Source organism: Erinaceus europaeus, chromosome 1 (genome assembly GCF_950295315.1).
Source record: "Erinaceus europaeus chromosome 1, mEriEur2.1, whole genome shotgun sequence".
Lineage (NCBI taxonomy): Eukaryota > Metazoa > Chordata > Mammalia > Eulipotyphla > Erinaceidae > Erinaceus > Erinaceus europaeus.
This window is the reverse complement of record NC_080162.1, coordinates 149,639,576-149,656,055: the sequence shown is the minus strand read 5'-3', so window position 1 is coordinate 149,656,055 and position 16,480 is coordinate 149,639,576. Positions and strand designations below refer to the sequence as shown.

The window sequence follows — 16,480 nt, the reverse complement described above, 5'->3', positions numbered from 1 at the left end:
GGCTAAGGAGTGGGATGTGGGGAGTATGAAATCTCACTTGACTGAGCTTCCTCCTTTTAGGGAAAGCTCAAGCTATTGTGGAAAATTAGGGTGGTACTTAGGTACCCAGGGAGGGGCAAGGGGAAAGAGCACTAGAAGTGCAAGAGCAAAATTCAGTGTATTCCCAGTTATTGTAAATAGATGCAAGATGTTGGCATTTGTAAATCTAATATTAAAACAATCTTATTTCAGCAGGTACTTAAAATGAATGCCACCTGGAGTTAAATGACCACATATGGCACATCCACATCTTTTTTTTAGGGACTTTAAGTAAATAAAATGGAAAGAAATGCAAATGACATCACATGGAAATATTTTCTTGGGGTGACTTTTAAAGTGAATCCCTGTCTTTGCCTCTTGGAGAGCACAGCTGGCTTGAATTTAATCCTCCACTTGGACTCGCTCCTCTGCTCTTTCCTATAAAATAAGGGGCCTCTGGGGGACAGTGATTCATCACCATACTCAGTTCTGTTTGTCTGATCTACTTCCATAAAATAGAAGTGAGAAATCACTGAATAATAATTAAAACTCTTGAATGAAAATGGTTTCCTTATTTATCCATAAAGGAAGAAGTATTTGTCTTATTTGCTGAAAGCGAGTCTTAGAAGAAAACACAAAGTCATCAGACAGCTTTTAGATTTTCCAGTTGTATTTAAGTTCCTGAAATTGGTTTACACTTTGTAGGTTTGCTACCACAAAATAGGAGTGTTGAATTTCAGTATTGTGTGCTTTCTATTCAACTAAAGCCTTAAAATGGTTTGATAAGGATTTTCTATACCGGTTTTCCCCTTCTGGCCTTCCCTCAAGATGATTCTTCTATGGGGTGGATTTTTTTTTTTTTTTTTTTAATTCAAGGAAAAAATATTTTCAAAACAACCCTAGTAGGCAAAATGTTTACTGATTACATTTCTTTTCCCTTAGGGATAAAGAAATGGAGAAGAGCTTTGAAGTAGTAAGATACAAAAATAGAGGTAGGGATGAGGTTTCAAAAAACCAGGCCCTTAAACTTCAGCTAGACAACCAGTATGCTGTGCTTGAAAATCAGAAAAGCAGCCACACACAGTACAATTAAGGAATGGTCTTTGCTAGCCCTTCTAAGGTAACTAGACCACAGCTAACCACCACCAACAGCCATTCATCATCTGATCTCTGCAGGATCTACAGCAACTGATGCAGACCACTCAATATAAGTGATCAATCCTATTGCACTGTGGAAGCTAAAGTGTCACAACTACTCGTGTACATTGGATTTAGGGGAATTTCATTGTTATATCAATTTGAAAACTAGGTTCGGCAGTGTTCTTTCATAATTACTTTGCAAATTCAAAAACTGCAGCCAGTGGTCATTTCAGAAATCTTTCTATGTTCAGATACTGAGCCTTCATAAGGGTTGACTACCTCAGATTTGCTGCACTCATTGTGGACTTCTTGTGGATCACAACTTCTGGATAAGAAGGTTACTGCTATTACTAAGTGTCAGGTGTGAAACTTGAAACCAGCTCTACTGGATTCCTATCAGAAATCCTACAGAATGTCAGCCATCTAGGTTCTGATCTGCTGTAAAAGACGAAGATTTAAGTGACCTTAATTAACCTGTCCTGTGCCCCACACTTACTGCTCACTGTAGTGGGTTGTGGTTGTGTTAGACTTCCTGGAACATGCCGCTCAAAAGTACTGATGTGTTAAGATAATCTGTGTAGGGCTGTGATTTCTAATTTGAATTTTGAGTTGTATTCTGAGGTAACTACAAATTCAACCAAACTTGGATTTGCCAAGTGGGACGGGTGGGGGGAGGGTGGGGAAAAATCTTTAGTTTTTTTTCTGGGGGGGGGGGGGGCGGGGTAGTGTTTTTCCTGTGTTCCACATTATGGCCTTTTCCGCTTTGACTTGGAATAAGTTCTTTGACAGAGCATATTGCTTGGTTGAGTGAATAACCGGAAATAGGCATTCAAATTGTGAAATGTCTGGTGACTTTGCCAATCCCCAGAGTGGAACCAGATAGCCTTTTGTCAGGGGCAGTGGATGCAGGGGGCTCTACTTCAGGTGCTGCTAAGACCTGGAATCAGGTCTAAATTGTAGTAAGCTGCAGTGGACAGTGTACCATGCTTGCTTAGGCCAAGGGAATTACTGACATGTCTATAAAACAAAAACAATGAGCAGAACCTCACCCTAACACTCATTTTAAGTTTCTTAAAGCTCACACGATCTTTGACAGGGATTTCAGATACTCTGTGCCCAGAATTCTGTCGTGCTGAACATACTGTAGATGCAGTGTAGCTCTGTCACCAACTGGTCACTGTGTCTTTGTCTCACATTTGAAGAGTTTGGGACGAAAGAAAGATGGTGCAGCATTTATTTGTGTTTTTAAAAATTATAGATAAAATGTCCAGTAATATTTAATACTTACAAGGAGTCAAGGGAGTTAAACCAGTCTTGCTGAAAAATTAAGATAGTCTGGAAATTTACTAGTTTTCTGTCTTTGGCTAAAGTATTTGCAAGTGGTACGTAACCACTTTGATGCAAGTCTGGGTTTCCGCCTGTAATAAATCCCTTTGCCAGACGCAGGAGCTGCAGACTTGCTCTGGGCAAGAATGAAGTAGATGGGTGAGTAAAACTATCCTGATGGGGAGTCTCTTCCTGCAAGTTGAGCCTTGATGAGAAGTGTCACTGCACTAGTGAAACTATCCTTGGGGGGGGGGGGGCAGTATCTTCTGGCAAGGACATGCTGACCCTTTCTGGCAATGATACTGGCACCACCTGATGGGCAGGATACCTGCCTTCTGATGCACTTGAGGCAGCCAAAGAGAAGTTGGGCAATTAAGCAAGAAATAAAGGGTTGATTCTTGGCTAAACTGAAGATCTCACTTGGGAACCAGAAATCTTAACAAATAACCTTTTGGACCTTGAGCCACACGTTGCCCCTGAAAAGTGCATATTTAGCAAAGTCTTGAGGAATGAACTGGAATGAATATGTGGAAGTGTTATTTAATGGCATAGCGTACTAGAAATCTGAAGGCCTGTAGCAGATTTAAAATTCCGACTTGTTAAAACTTTTTAAAGGATTGTGAAATTCTCAAAATGCACATGAATCAAGTTTTAATATACTGTATAATGGGTGGATGAGGCTGTCCATTGTACCATTTCTTTCTTTGAATTCTCAGGCATGGTTTGGCAGTGCAAGAACTCTGTAACATTAACAAATTCAATAAAATAAATACACAAAATTTAGAGTATGGGCTTCTTATTCTTAACCCATAATTCTAACTTTGGAGATGATGACTTGATGTCATGCCTCCTTTGCTGTAGGAGGGTCAGTTTTCTGTTTGACAGGTATTTGCAGTCCTCTGAAAGTACTGGGATGAAGTGGATGCTAGATAGTATTGTGGTTATGCCTGAGGCATCAGAGGACTCCTGTGTTTTTAAATTATTACTGATTTAATAATTATCAACAAGACTGTATAGAATAAGTGGGGTTCAATTTCCACCAGCGCTCTCTATCCCATCCCCTCCATTGGAAGCTTTCCGGTTCTTTATCCCTCTGGGAGCATGGACCCAGGATCATTGTGGGGTGCAGGTCGAAGGTGTGGCTTCTATAACTGCTTCTCCACTGAAAATGGGTGTTGTCAGGTTGATCCATACTCCCAGCCAGTTTCTCTAGTGGGACAGGGATCTGGGGAAGATGGGGTTCCAGGGCACATCTGTCCTGAGGGCCCTAATTTATTTATTTATTTTTTAATTTATTTTATTCCCTTTTGTTGCCCTTGTTTCATTGTTGTAGTTATTATTGTTGTTGTCGTCGCTGTTGGATAGGACAGAGAAATGGAGAGAGGGAGGGGAAGACAGGAGGAGAGAAAGACACCTGCAGACCTGCTTCACCGCCTGTGAAGCAACTCCCCTGCAGGTGGGGAGCCGGGGTTCGAACCGGGATCCTTATGCCAGTCCTTGCGCTTTGCGCCACCTGCGCTTAACCCGCTGCGCTACAGCCCGACTCCCGAGGGCCCTAATTTAATCCTAGCACCACCAGTAAACCAGACCTGGGCAGTACTCTGATTTAAACAACGGGTGGGGGAGGGAGTTGCACAAAGACTTAAGTTCAGGCCCCTGGTTCCCACCTGCAGGGGCAAGCTTCATAAGCGGTAAAGCAGTGCTGCAGGTGTCTCATTTCCACTCTCTCCAAAATAAAAGTCTTCAAATTTGTGGTTTCCCCCCCATTTAAACAATGTATATAATGAGAGGTTTCCTTCAATGCAGTGGGGACCAGGCTTGAACCTGTGCATGGCAAAGCAGTTCATTATCCAGGGGAGCCATCTTGCCAGTTCAGCACAACATTTAAACACTCCCTGGCACCACCTTGAACCTGAGCTGAGCAGAGCTGATCTGCCTACTTCTCACTATGTTTGGGCTTTGTGCTTAAGAGACTTGTATATCCTTCCCTATTTAGGACCCCAAGACACTCCTTGTCACCTCTGTTTCTTTAAAAATTGAGGGAGAGGGCAGAATACTGCTCTGGCAGATTCATTTTTGGATGCCTGCTCTGGGCTCGTCACTGAGGTGCCTCCCTGTAAGCACTTGTACAGTTTAGTGGTAGTTCCTTCAACTGTTGTCTCAAAAGCTTTTATCTTTCCTTGAAATCCAAGAAAACCTAGCTGTGTTAGAGCATTGGATGGAGACCAGGCTATTTTTTCTACTTTGTTGTCCTTGTGACTGTTAATTGTTATCTCTTGTTGGATAGGACAGAGAGAAATCCAGAGGGGAGGGGAGGGGAAGACAGGGAGAGAAAGATAAGACACCAGCAACCTGCTTCACCACTTGTGAAGTGACCCATCCCTTGCAGGTAGGGAGCTGGGGATTCGAACTAGGATCCTTGTACTTCGCACTGTGAGCGCTTAACCTGCTGTGCTATGGCCTGGCTACCAACCCTTTATTTTTGCCTCCAGGGTTATTGCTGGGGCTCAGTGCCTGCACCATGAATCCACTGCACCTAGAGGCCATTTTTCCCCCTTTTGTTGCTCTTGTGGTTGTATGTAGCCTTATGGTTATTGTTATTGATGTTATTCGTTGTTGCATATGACAGAGAGAAACCAAGAGAGGAGGGGAAGACGGGAAGAGAAAGACACCTGCAGACCTGCTTCACTGCCTGTGAAGCGACTCCCCACAGGTGGGGAGCCGGGGGCTCAAACCAGGATCCTTACACCGGTCCTTGCACTTTGTACCACGTGCGCTTAGCCCAATCTTTCATTTTTTTTAATGTGTCTTATATTGGAGACAGAAATTGAAGGGTGGGGGGAGGTAGGGAGACACCTGCAGCCTTGCTTCACCACTGGTAGCTTTCCTCCTGCAGGTGGGGACCAGGGGCTTGAACTTGTATACTTATGCACCGTAATGTGTATACTTAAACCGGTGTGCTACTACCACCTGGCCCTAGAGGTGACCTTTTCCATTGCAACCTGAATATAGCTCACATGGCCTTCGAGTTTCTGTTGAGAAACCAGTTGATAATGTTTGTGGAGCTCCCCTTGTGTGACTTCACTTGTGTTCAGGATTTCTATCTTTGATCTTGGCAGTTTTTGTTATTATTGCTATGTCTTAGCATTTGGCTGTTTGGGTTTATTTTGTTTTGAACTCTTAAACTTAGTGGATCTGAGTGACCGCCTCCTCAGTTTTGGGAAAATTCTCAGCTTACTCAAATTAAGAGCTATTAGCCCCTCTGACGCAAATGTTAGAGTTGATGTCCTTCCAGACTTCATAATCATTTCCGTTTTTTCTGCTATTTCAAATATATTTGTGAACTGAGAAGATAACAGGTTATGCAAGACTTTCATGGCTGAGGCTCTGAGGTCTCAGGTTTAGTCCTCAGCACCATCAGAAGCCAAAACCAAGCAGTGCTCTGGTTAAAATACTTATTTTTATGAGAAAAAAGACACCTAGATGCTGCTTGGTTCTGCCTTATGGTCCCAAGGATTGAACCTGAAAACTGGGACCTTAGGCATGCAACTCTGTGCTCAGCACATTATTTCTCCAGCCCCCCCCACTACCACCACCACCCCCTTTACTTATTTATTTCCCTTCTGTTGCCCTTGTTTTATTGTTGTAGTTATTATTGTTTTTGTTGTTATTGTTGTCGCTGTTGGATAGGACAGAGAAATGGAGGAGAGGAAGACAGGCAGAGAAAGATAGACACCTGCAGACCTGCTTCACCGCTTGTAAAGTTACTCCCCTGCAGGTGGGGTGGGATCCTTATGCTGGTCCTTGTGCTTTGCGTCACCTGCCCTCAACTCGCTGTGCTACTGCAGACTCCCCCCCCCCCCTGCACCTTTTTTTTTTTTTATTGCCACCAAGGTTATCATTGGTGCTTGGTGCTGGCAGTGTGAATCTATCACTCCTGGTGGCTATTTTTTTTGTTCTGTTTTTTAATATTCCCTTTTGTTGCCCTTGTTTTATTTTTGTAGTTATTATTGTTATTGATGTCGCTGTTGGATAGGACAGAGAAATGGAGAGAGGAGGGGAAGACAGAGAGGAGGAGAGAAAGATAGACACCTGCAGACCTGCTTCACCGCCTGTGAAGCGACTCCCCTGCAGGTGGGGAGCCGGAACCCGGATCCTTACACCGGTCCTTGCAATTTGTGCCACCTGTGCTTAACCTGCTGCACTACCACCAGACTCCTTTGTTTTTTAAGGGAAGGAGGAGAGAGAAACACCTGCTTGTGAAGTGTTTTCCCTGCAGTTGGGGTGTGGGAACTCAAACCCAGGTCCTTGCTCATGGTGCTAGGTGTACTTAACCAGGTCCCCTCCCCCATTTTTTTCCCCGTTTGTTGGTGTCCTGTTCATTTTTAAACTCACCACTTTGACTTCTGACTTTTCTACTGTTGAGCCTCTAATACAGTTTTTTTTTTTTTCTGCTAGTACTTATACCAAAATTTCCCCCTATTCAACTCATTTCCTTTTTTTTTTTTTTTTTGTATTTACTGGATAGAGAAATTGAGAGAGGAGGGAGCAAAATAAAGATGAATAGAGAGCAGCACTACTTCACCACTCTAAGCATTCTTAGGAACATTTCTTTGAAGTCTTTTTATGAAGTTTATGTATTTTTTGGATACAGTTTTCCCCAAGGTTTTGGTTATTATTCATCTCCGCAGGTGATTTCCTCTATATTAATGTTTGATGCCCTGTGGGGACCCAGACCAGGGTGATAACAGGAGTCAGTACTGCTCAGCAGACACTAGGCTGGTGACAGGCCCAGGTGCCGACAGTGCCTTGCAGCAGAGGTCCTTGGGAAGGGGCCTCTTGTGATTCCCACCAAGTCTGTGGCACATACGTGTCTTTCCAGTGGCCCAATTGCTACAGGGCTGCAACAGGATTCAGGTGCCAGGCATTCAGTACAACCTGCCGCCAGCCTGACTCAAGTTCTCCATTTTAGATTATTTCTTACCCATTGCAACTCGCCACAAGGTGAATTCTTTTTCCCCTCTGGGAGAGGGTGCATCTCTGCTTTGCCCCTCGGATATTGACTTTTTGTCCCTTGTTCTGTGTAGAATATTCAACATTCTGATGTATTTCATAAAAAGCATTAGGAAGAAAGGACTAGTTTATTCTCGTGATGCTGGGGATAGCATAATGGTTATGCAGAAGACTCATGCCTGAGGCTCTGAAGTCCAAAGTTCAAGCCCCACACGCACCACCTTAAGTCAAAGTTGAGCAGTGTGCTCCTGTTTTTCTGTATCTCCACACATTTATATATATATATATATATATATATATATATATATATATATGTAGTTATTAGCTTAAGTTCTACCCAATTTATATTACAATACCCAGATGTTATTTACAGTTTCTAGCTTTCACGTGGACTACAGATTCAAAAAGCTTAGAACTCTCTTAATGGTTATTTTTATGTAGATCCTAAATCTTAGATGGGGACAAAATTCTTCTCACTTGCTTTTTATATAATAAACTTTATTTAAGGGGGTCGGGCGGTAGCGCAGTGGGTTAAGCACACATGGTGCTAAGCGCGTGGACCAGCATGAGGATCTGGGTTCGAGCCCCTAGCTACTACCCACCAGCAGGGGGGTCGCTTCACGGGGGTGAAGTAGGTCTGCAGGTGTCTATCTTTCTCTCCCGCTGTTTTCTCCTCCTCTCGATTCCTCTCTGTACTATCCAACAAGAGTAGCAATAACAATAACAACAAGGGCAACAAAAATGGCAGGGGCAAACTGCTTATTTAAAACATGTTTCTTTAATTTGGCATCCACAACATTCATTAATTTATGAGCAAGTCCAAGAGAAGCTATTCATACCTTGCCTGCAATCTACAGGCCTCATTAATGCCTACTAAATGCAGCTAGGTGATGAATTAAACCATTAGAAAAGTGCAGTTTCAGAACACTAGTGATTAAATTATGTTTCTAAAAGCCTCCTTCATTCCTTAACTGCCTCATTAACTTTTGTCTCTACTCCTGAGATGCTGACTTGGTCCTTTCATCAGTTTACCTAGGTTTGATCTTTCTATCCAATTGCTACCTCACACTTAAAAACTTTGGATAAGGGAGTCGGGCGGTAGCGCAGTGGGATAAGTGCAGGTGGTGCAAAGCACAAGGACTGGCTTAAGGATCCCCGTTCGAGCCCCCGATTCCCCACCTGCAGGGAGGTTGCTTCACAAGTGGTGAAGCAGGTCTGGAGGTGTCTTTCTTTCCCCCTCTGTCTTCCCCCCTCTCTCTATTTTTCTGTCCTATCCAACAACGATGCTGACAATAATAACTACAACAAGGGCAACAAAAGGGAATAAATAAATATTAAACACTTTGGATAAATGCACCCCCCTTTCATTTTATTTTATTTTTTTAATTTATTCATGAGAGAGGAGGAGAGAAAGAACCAGACATCACTTGGTACATGTGCTGCCAGGGATCGAACTTGGGACCTCATACATGAGAATCCAGTGCTTTATCCACTGCGCCATCTCCCAGACCACTCATTTTATTTCAGACTGAGAAAGCATAGCAGTGCTCCACTAGTTGTGGAGCTCTAGTGCTCCTGTGTGCTGCCACTGTTCAGCTGGGCCTTCTGCACGATCTATGGCCAAACCCCTTGTACGTTTAAGATTTTTCCTTGGCGGCTGTGTGGTAGCGCAGCGGGTTAGATGCATGTGGTGCAAAGCACAAGGAACAGTGTAAGGATCATGGTTCAAGCCCTGACTCCCCACCTGCAGGGGGGTCTCTTCACAAGCAGTGAAGCAGGTCTGCAGGTGTCTTTATCTTTCTCTCCCCCTGTCTTCCCCTCCTCTCTCCATTTTTCTCTGTCCTATCCAACAACAGCAGCAGCTATAACAACAATGGCAACAAAGATGGGGGAAAAATAGCCTCCAGGAGCAGTGGATTTGTAGTGTAGGCACCAAGCCCCAGTGATAACCCTGGAGGCAAAAAAAAAAAATTTTTTTTTCTTTATTTAATCTGGGGGGAGGTTGGTTTAACAAATAATGGGGTGGGGGAAGGAAGGGCTGTGGCCTGAGCCACAATCAGCTCTTACTTGTTCATTTCTTAATGTACTGGATAGGGGCAGAGACGGGAGGGAAAGAGACAGACACACTTGCAGCTCACCTCTCTCCCTTCCTCTCCCCTCCCCTCCTCTTTTTGATTGCCATCAGGGTTATTGCTGGGGCTCAATGCTGGTTCCTGGCAGGTTTTCTTTTTTTCTTACTTGATTTGACAGGACAGAGAAATTGAGAGGGAAGGGAAGACAGGGAGGGGGAGAGAGAGACACCTGCAGACCTGCTTCACTGCTTATGAAGTGTCCTCCCTGCAGGTGGGGACTGAGGGCTTGAACCTGGGTCCTTGCATAGGGTGATGTGTGCACTCAACCAGGTGCATTGCTGCCTGGCACCCAGGTCCTACCTTTTAAAGGTCACAGCATTTTTATGGGTTGTGGGTGCAGGGAGGAATCTCTGAGGTTTGTCTTTAACTTGGTGGAATTACTGTACTTTTTCTGGGTTTTCCAATTTATGCCTTTAATTAGAACCTGAATTAAACTTGGAAACCAGGAACTCTCAACCTCTGTGGCACCAGGGAACATGAATGAAAGCAGAGTGCAAGTTTCCATTTGGTTATCTTTGTTCTCCTGACATTCCCTTCTCTGTTTTTCAGCCCATGGCCAGGCATTCTGCTAAATAAGTAACAAATGCCATTCATTTACTCCTTGGTGGTCCCCGGAAGATGGGAAACTAAGGTCTGAAAGGCTAAGTGCTCACACAGCAAGTGCTGCAGGGGGCCAGGATTCCTTCCACCCGGGTGTTTGGGCTCCAGCATGTTCTTAACCACAAGGTTTTGTTTCCAGTCTTGCTAGATTGAAGGCAAAAGAGGGAACACTGAAAACATGCTTCTGGAATTTGACTCCAAAATGCCTTTGAGGGCAAATGTCAGCATGAATGCCAAGTGCCTGGCTTCTTTGTAGTCTCCCTTTCAAAACAAGAGAAGAGTGCTAATGTCAAGGTGAATTGTACTCTAGTTACTGGGAACAGAATTTTATTACCTGTTGGAGCCTTTGTTCCTGCAAGAGCTTCCTCTCCCCTCTTGTTTTTAAATTTTAGGTTAGGTAGGTAGGTAGGTAGGTAGATAAACACCACAGCTCTGTTCAACCATTCATGGAACTTCACAGTTTGCCGTCCACGGAGCTCCTAGGTGGGCTTGAACCTGAGACCTTTGGTGCCTCAGGCATAACAGTCATGTTATCAGATTTTAAAGTTAGTACAAGACCTATTTCATTCAGATATACTGTATTTTGGACTCACGACTCAGCCATAATACTACCATCAGTCCAAAAAGAATAGTATTTGAAATGGAATCCAGATGATAATACAATGCAGTGAGTCTTTCTTTAAAAAAATTTGGGGGGGGAGTTGGGCAGTAGTGCAGTGGGATAATAAGCACATGTGGCGCAAAGCGCAAGGACCTGCTTAAGGATTCCAGCCCCCGGCTCCCCACCTGCAGGGAAGTAACTTCATAGGCGGTGAAGCAGGTCTGCAGGTAATCTATCTTCTCTCCCCCTCTGTTTTCCCCTCCTCTCTCCTTTTTCTCTGTCCTATCCAACAACGGCTGACATCAATCACAACAATAATGACTACAACAGTAAAAAAAACAAGGGCAGGGAGTCGGACTGTAGCGCAGCGGGTTAAGCGCAGGTGGCGCAAAGCACAAGGACCGGCATAAGGATCCCGGTTCGAACCCCGCCTCCCCACCTGCAGGGGAGTCGCTTCACAGGTGGTGAAGCAGGTCTGCAGGTGTCTATCTTTCTCTCCTCCTCTCTGTCTTCCCCTCCTCTCTCCATTTCTCTCTGTCCTATCCAACAGCGACAACAACAACAATAATAACTACAACAATTCTTCTAGCGTTTGCCCTTCTTCTGTAGCCAGTCAACAGCATCAGGTTGAGCCTGATGTAAAAAACAACAAGGGCAACACAAGGGAATAAATAAATAAATAAAATAAAATATATTAAAAAAAAAACTAGGGCAACAAAAGGGAAAATAAAAAATGAAAATTTTTTATTTATACTTTAAAAAAATATATTTATTCCCTTTTGTTGCCCTTGTTGTATTATTGTTGTAGTTATTATTGTTGATATTGTCATTGTTGGAGAGGGGAGGGGAAGACAGGAGGAGAGAAAGATAGACACCTGCAAACTTGCTTCACTGCTTGTGAAGCGACTCCCCTGCAGTTGGGGAGCCAGAAGCTCGAACCAGGATTCTTATGCCGGTCCTTGCGCTTTGTGCCACATGCGCTTAACCCACTGCGCTACCTCCCGACTCCCAAAAAATGAAAGTTTAAAAAAAAAATTTTTTTTTGAAGGCTAAAAAGACTCGTGCCTGGGGCGGGGTAGATAGCATAATGGTATGCAAAGAGACTGTCATGCCTGAAGCTCCAAAGTCCCAGATTCAATCCCCGGCACCACCATAAACCAGAGATGAGAAGTGTTCTGGTGTTTTCTGTGTCTTGATATCTGTGAAAAATAAAATATTAAAAAAAAAAAAAAAAGACTCATGCCTGAGGATTTGAAGTCTCAGGTTCAATTCCCCATTCCCCCATAAGCCAGAGCTGAGCAGTACTCTGGTAAAAATAATAATAATAATTTTGGATAGAGACAGAAATTGAGGGGAGGGAGAGAGAGAGAGAGACCGAGACCTGCAAAACTGCTTCACCACTGGTGAAGCTTCCCCCGCTTGCAGGTGGGGACCCGGAGTCTGGACCTGGGTCCTTGCACATGGTAATTCATGAACTTAACTGATTCCATACACAACCCCAAATTTTTGGTTTTTATTTTTATTTATTGGATGGAGACAGAAATTAAGAGGGGAGAGAGAGAGGAGATACTCCTGCACACTGCTTCTCTGCTTGTAAAGCTTCCCTGCTGCAGGCAGGGACCAGGGGCTTGAACCCAAGTCCTTGGCTCATTGTAAAATGTGCACTTTAGGGAGTCGGGCGTAGCGCAGCGGGTTAAGCGCAGGTGGCGCAAAGCACAAAGATCGGCACAAGGATCCCGGTTCGAGCCCCCGGCTCCCCACCTGCAGGGGAGTCGCTTCACAGGCGGTGAAGCAGGTCTGCAGGTGTCTGTCTTTCTCTCCCCCTCTCTGTCTTCCCCTCCTCTCTCCATTTCTCTCTGTCCTACCCAACAACAGTGACAGCAATAAGAACAACGATAAACAACAAGGGCAACAAAAGGGAAAATAAAGAAACAAAAATGTGCACTTTACCAGGTGCACCAGCACCTGGCTTCAATGAAGTAAGTCTTAACTCTTCCTTAATCTTCACTCTGTCCTTCCTTCTTTTCTCCCCTCTCCCTTGCCCCCACCTTTCTTCTTCTTTTTAGTTTTTACCAGAGCACTACTTAGTTCTGGCTTCTGGTGGTGCCAGGGACTGAACCTGGGATCTCTGGTGCCTCTGGCATAGGAATGCTATTTCTCTGGCCCCTTTCCCTTTCCCATTTTATTTTTACCATGTCGTTATGGAAGAAACCTGTTTACTTGGTTTGTAGAATTTTCCACATTGCAGAGTCCAGGTGACTCAGCTGTAAAGCATGTGCCTTCTTCCATGTGTCAGACCCTGGCAACTCTCCCTGACTCCACTGGGAGCACTGTAGGCAGCACCGTGAATGGTGGAGTGGTGCTTTGGTGCCTATCCCTCTTTCTAAAAATGTAGCGTAAGAGACTGAGTACCTGTTACCAAGTGCAAGGACCTGGGTTCAAGCCTCCAGTTCTCACCTGAAGGAGGAAAGCTTCACAAGCAGTGGAGCAGTGCTGCAGGTGACTCTTCTTTCACTCCCTATGTCCTCTATCCTCCTTAGTTTCTGTCTCTATCCAAATAAATAAATAAACAAGATAAATGTATTGATTTGGGCAGAGGGTAGATAGTATAATGAGTCTTATACCTGAGCTCCAAAGTCCCAGGGTCAATCCTCCACATCATCATAAACCAGAGCTGAGCAGTGCTCTGGTAAAAAGAAAAAAAAGTATTGATTTTACTTGTCTCCTTTTTATTGACTGATTGAGAGAATGAGCAAGAAAGAGAACCAGGGCATCACTCTGTCATGTATGCAATGGTAGGGGTTGAATTCAGGACCTCCTGGTTTCAAGTACAAGGTTGCTGTGCTGTCTCTCTGGCCCTTGCATCTCTTTTTTTAAAAATAATTTTATCTTTATTTATTTATTAGAGACAGCCAGAAACTGAGAGGGAAGGGGGAGATAGGGAAAGAAACACAAGAGATGTAGTCCAGGATGTGGCGTAGTAGATAAAGCATCGGACTCTTTTTTTTTTAAGTATTTTTTTTCTGATATTTAACTCTTTTATAATATTTATTTTATTTATTTATTCCCTTTTGTTGCCCTTGTTGTTTTATTGTTGTAGTTATTATTGTTGTTGTCGTTGTTGGATAGGACAGAGAGAAATGGAGAGAGGAGGGGAAGACAGAGAGGAGGAGAGAAAGACAGACACCTGCAGACCAGCTTCACCGCCTGTGAAGCGACTCCCCTGCAGGTGGGGAGCCGGGGTTCGAACCGGGATCCTTACGCCGGTCCTTGTGCTTTGCGCCACCTGCGCTTAACCCGCTGCGCTACAGCCCGACTCCCAAGCATCGGACTCTTAAGCATGAGGTCCCAAGTTCAATCCCTGGCAGCACATATACCAGAGTGATTTATGGTTCTTTCTCTCTCTCCTATCTTTCTCACAAATAAATAAAAATATTTTTAAAAAAAACAAAAAACAAAAACCACCAAGACACCTGCGGCCCTGCTGCACTACTCATGAAGCTCTCCTGCTTCATGAGTATGAGGAGATCTATGAGTGTGGGGACCTGGGGCTCGAACCCAGGTCCTTGTCACTGTAACATGCGCGCTCAACCAGGTGCACCACCACTCGACCCCGACCCCACATCTATTCTGCATTTACTATATAGAATTATTTTACCAAGTTACTCTGAAATACTGATAAAATAACCTAACTGATTGGTTCTCTCCTACTAGCCTCTCTTGTTATTAAAACTCCCTTTAGGGTCAGAGTGGTAGCATAATGGTTACACAAAGAGTTAAATACTAAAACCTCCAAGATGTTGATGAAATAAACTGAAGGGAGTCGGGTGGTAGCGCAGTGGGTTAAGCGCAGGTGGCACAGCACAAGGACCAGCATAAGGATCCCAGTTCGAGACCCCGGCTCCCCACCTGCAGGGGAGTTGCTTCACAGGCGGTGAAGCAGGTCTGTAGCAGGTGTCTGTCTGTCTCTCCCCCTCTCTGTTTTCCCCTTCTCCATTTCTTTCTGTCCTATCCAACAATGACGACATCAATAACAACAATAGTAACTACAACAATAAAACAAGGGCAACAAAAGGGAATAAATAAGTAATTTTTTTAAAAAGTCTAAAAAAAGAAATAAAATGAAGAAGGCATAAATAAATGGAAAGAGACTGTGCTCAGGAATGGAAGAATTAAGATTGTTAGAGTCTTTATTTTATTATTGGATAGAGACAGAAAATGAGAGGGGTGGGGGAAATAGGGAGAGACATCTGCAGCTCCTGGTCAGGGAGGTGGCACAGTGGTTAGTTGAAGCATTAGACTCTCAAGCATGAGGTCCTGAGTTCAATCCCCGGCAGTACATGTACCAGAGTGACATCTGGTTCTCTCTCTGCCTATCATTCTTCATAAATAAATAAATCTTTAAGAAGCTTTCCCCCGCAGGTGGGGACCAGCGACTTGAACCCAGATCCTTGTACACTGTAGTGTGTGCATTTAAGTAGGTGCACCACCACCTGGCCCCCTCAGGTTGATAAAATCTTCATTCTCCTGAAAGCAATTTACACATTCAACATAATCCCTATAAAAACTCCAGTGGCATGTTCACAGAACTGGAATGAATGAATAAAACTTGCATCAAACTACCACAGACCACAAGTAGCAAGAGCAATCTCTTTTTCCTTTTTTTTGCCTCCAGGGTTACTACTGCAGCTTGGTGCCTGCACTACGAATCCAGAGAAAGACAGACACCTGCAGACCTGCTTCACTGCCTGTGAATCGACTCCCCTGAAGTGGAGAGCCAGGGGTTTGAACCGGGATTCTTACACCAGTCCTTGCGCTTCACACCATGTGCTTAACCGCCCGGCCCTATCCCAGCCTGTTCCTATCTTCCCCTAATGGGGCAGGGCTCTGGAGAGGTGGGGTTCCAGGTTACATTGGTGAGGTCATCAGCCCAGAGTATTCAGGTTGGCGTCATAGTGGCATCTGCAACTCTGTGGCTCCTTTGTCCTTTTCAGCCTCCATTTGCCAGCCTAAGGGTGGGTTATAAGGCTCTGCCTTGGTTCCACTTTGACCTCGCCTGCATACTTCCTCCACCACTGGCCTGGAAATCCTGCCCTCACCCGAAATTCCCAGGTTTAAAGCAGCCTCCACGCAGAGCGTATGCCCAGTGTTGAGTGTTGTCTTCAAGCCACCATCTTTTTGTCCTTCAGTCCTTTATTTTTTTAGATAAGAGACTGGGAGATAGTGAAAGAGACCACAGCACCTGAGCTTCCTTCAGGGTTGTGCACATGGCAAAGCAGCAGCAACAGCACAGTATCGACCTATTTTGCTGGTCCTCAGAGCAAGTATTAGAAAAAAACTGCAGGTGGGGGCAGGGCGTTAGCGTAGCGGGTTAAGTGCACGTGGTGCAAAGTGCAAGGACTGGAGTAAGGATTCCAGTTCGAGCCCCTGGCTCCCTACCTGCAGGGGAGTCACTTCACAGGTGGTGAAGCAGGTCTGAAGGTGCGTATCTTCTCTCCCCCTCTCTGTCTTCCTTTCCTCTCTCCATTTCTCTGCCCTATCCAACAACAACAATGACATCAATAACAACAACAATAATAGCCACAATAAGGATAAAAACAACAAGGGCAACAAAAGGGGAAAAATAAAAAGGAGCAGTGGATTCATGGTG

General features: G+C 44.4%; 1 protein-coding gene across 6 annotated transcripts in view; it reads left to right on the top strand.

The window, feature by feature from the left end:
* The window catches only part of CDV3 (CDV3 homolog), a 31,452-nt gene extending 15,471 nt beyond the window's left edge, over positions 1–15,981 (top strand). The window contains exon 5 of one of the 6 annotated variants that reach the window (XM_060196926.1): positions 15,506–15,981. In XM_060196926.1, the coding sequence (XP_060052909.1) occupies positions 15,506–15,584 (79 nt within the window). In that variant the 3' untranslated portion in view covers positions 15,585–15,981. Of the gene's footprint in view, positions 1–231; positions 582–960; positions 3,268–15,505 lie in introns of those variants that run through there. The other 5 variants (XM_060196936.1, XM_060196931.1, XM_060196924.1 and 2 more) reach the window with 5 other exon arrangements.
* Positions 15,982–16,480: the final 499 nt, after the last annotated feature.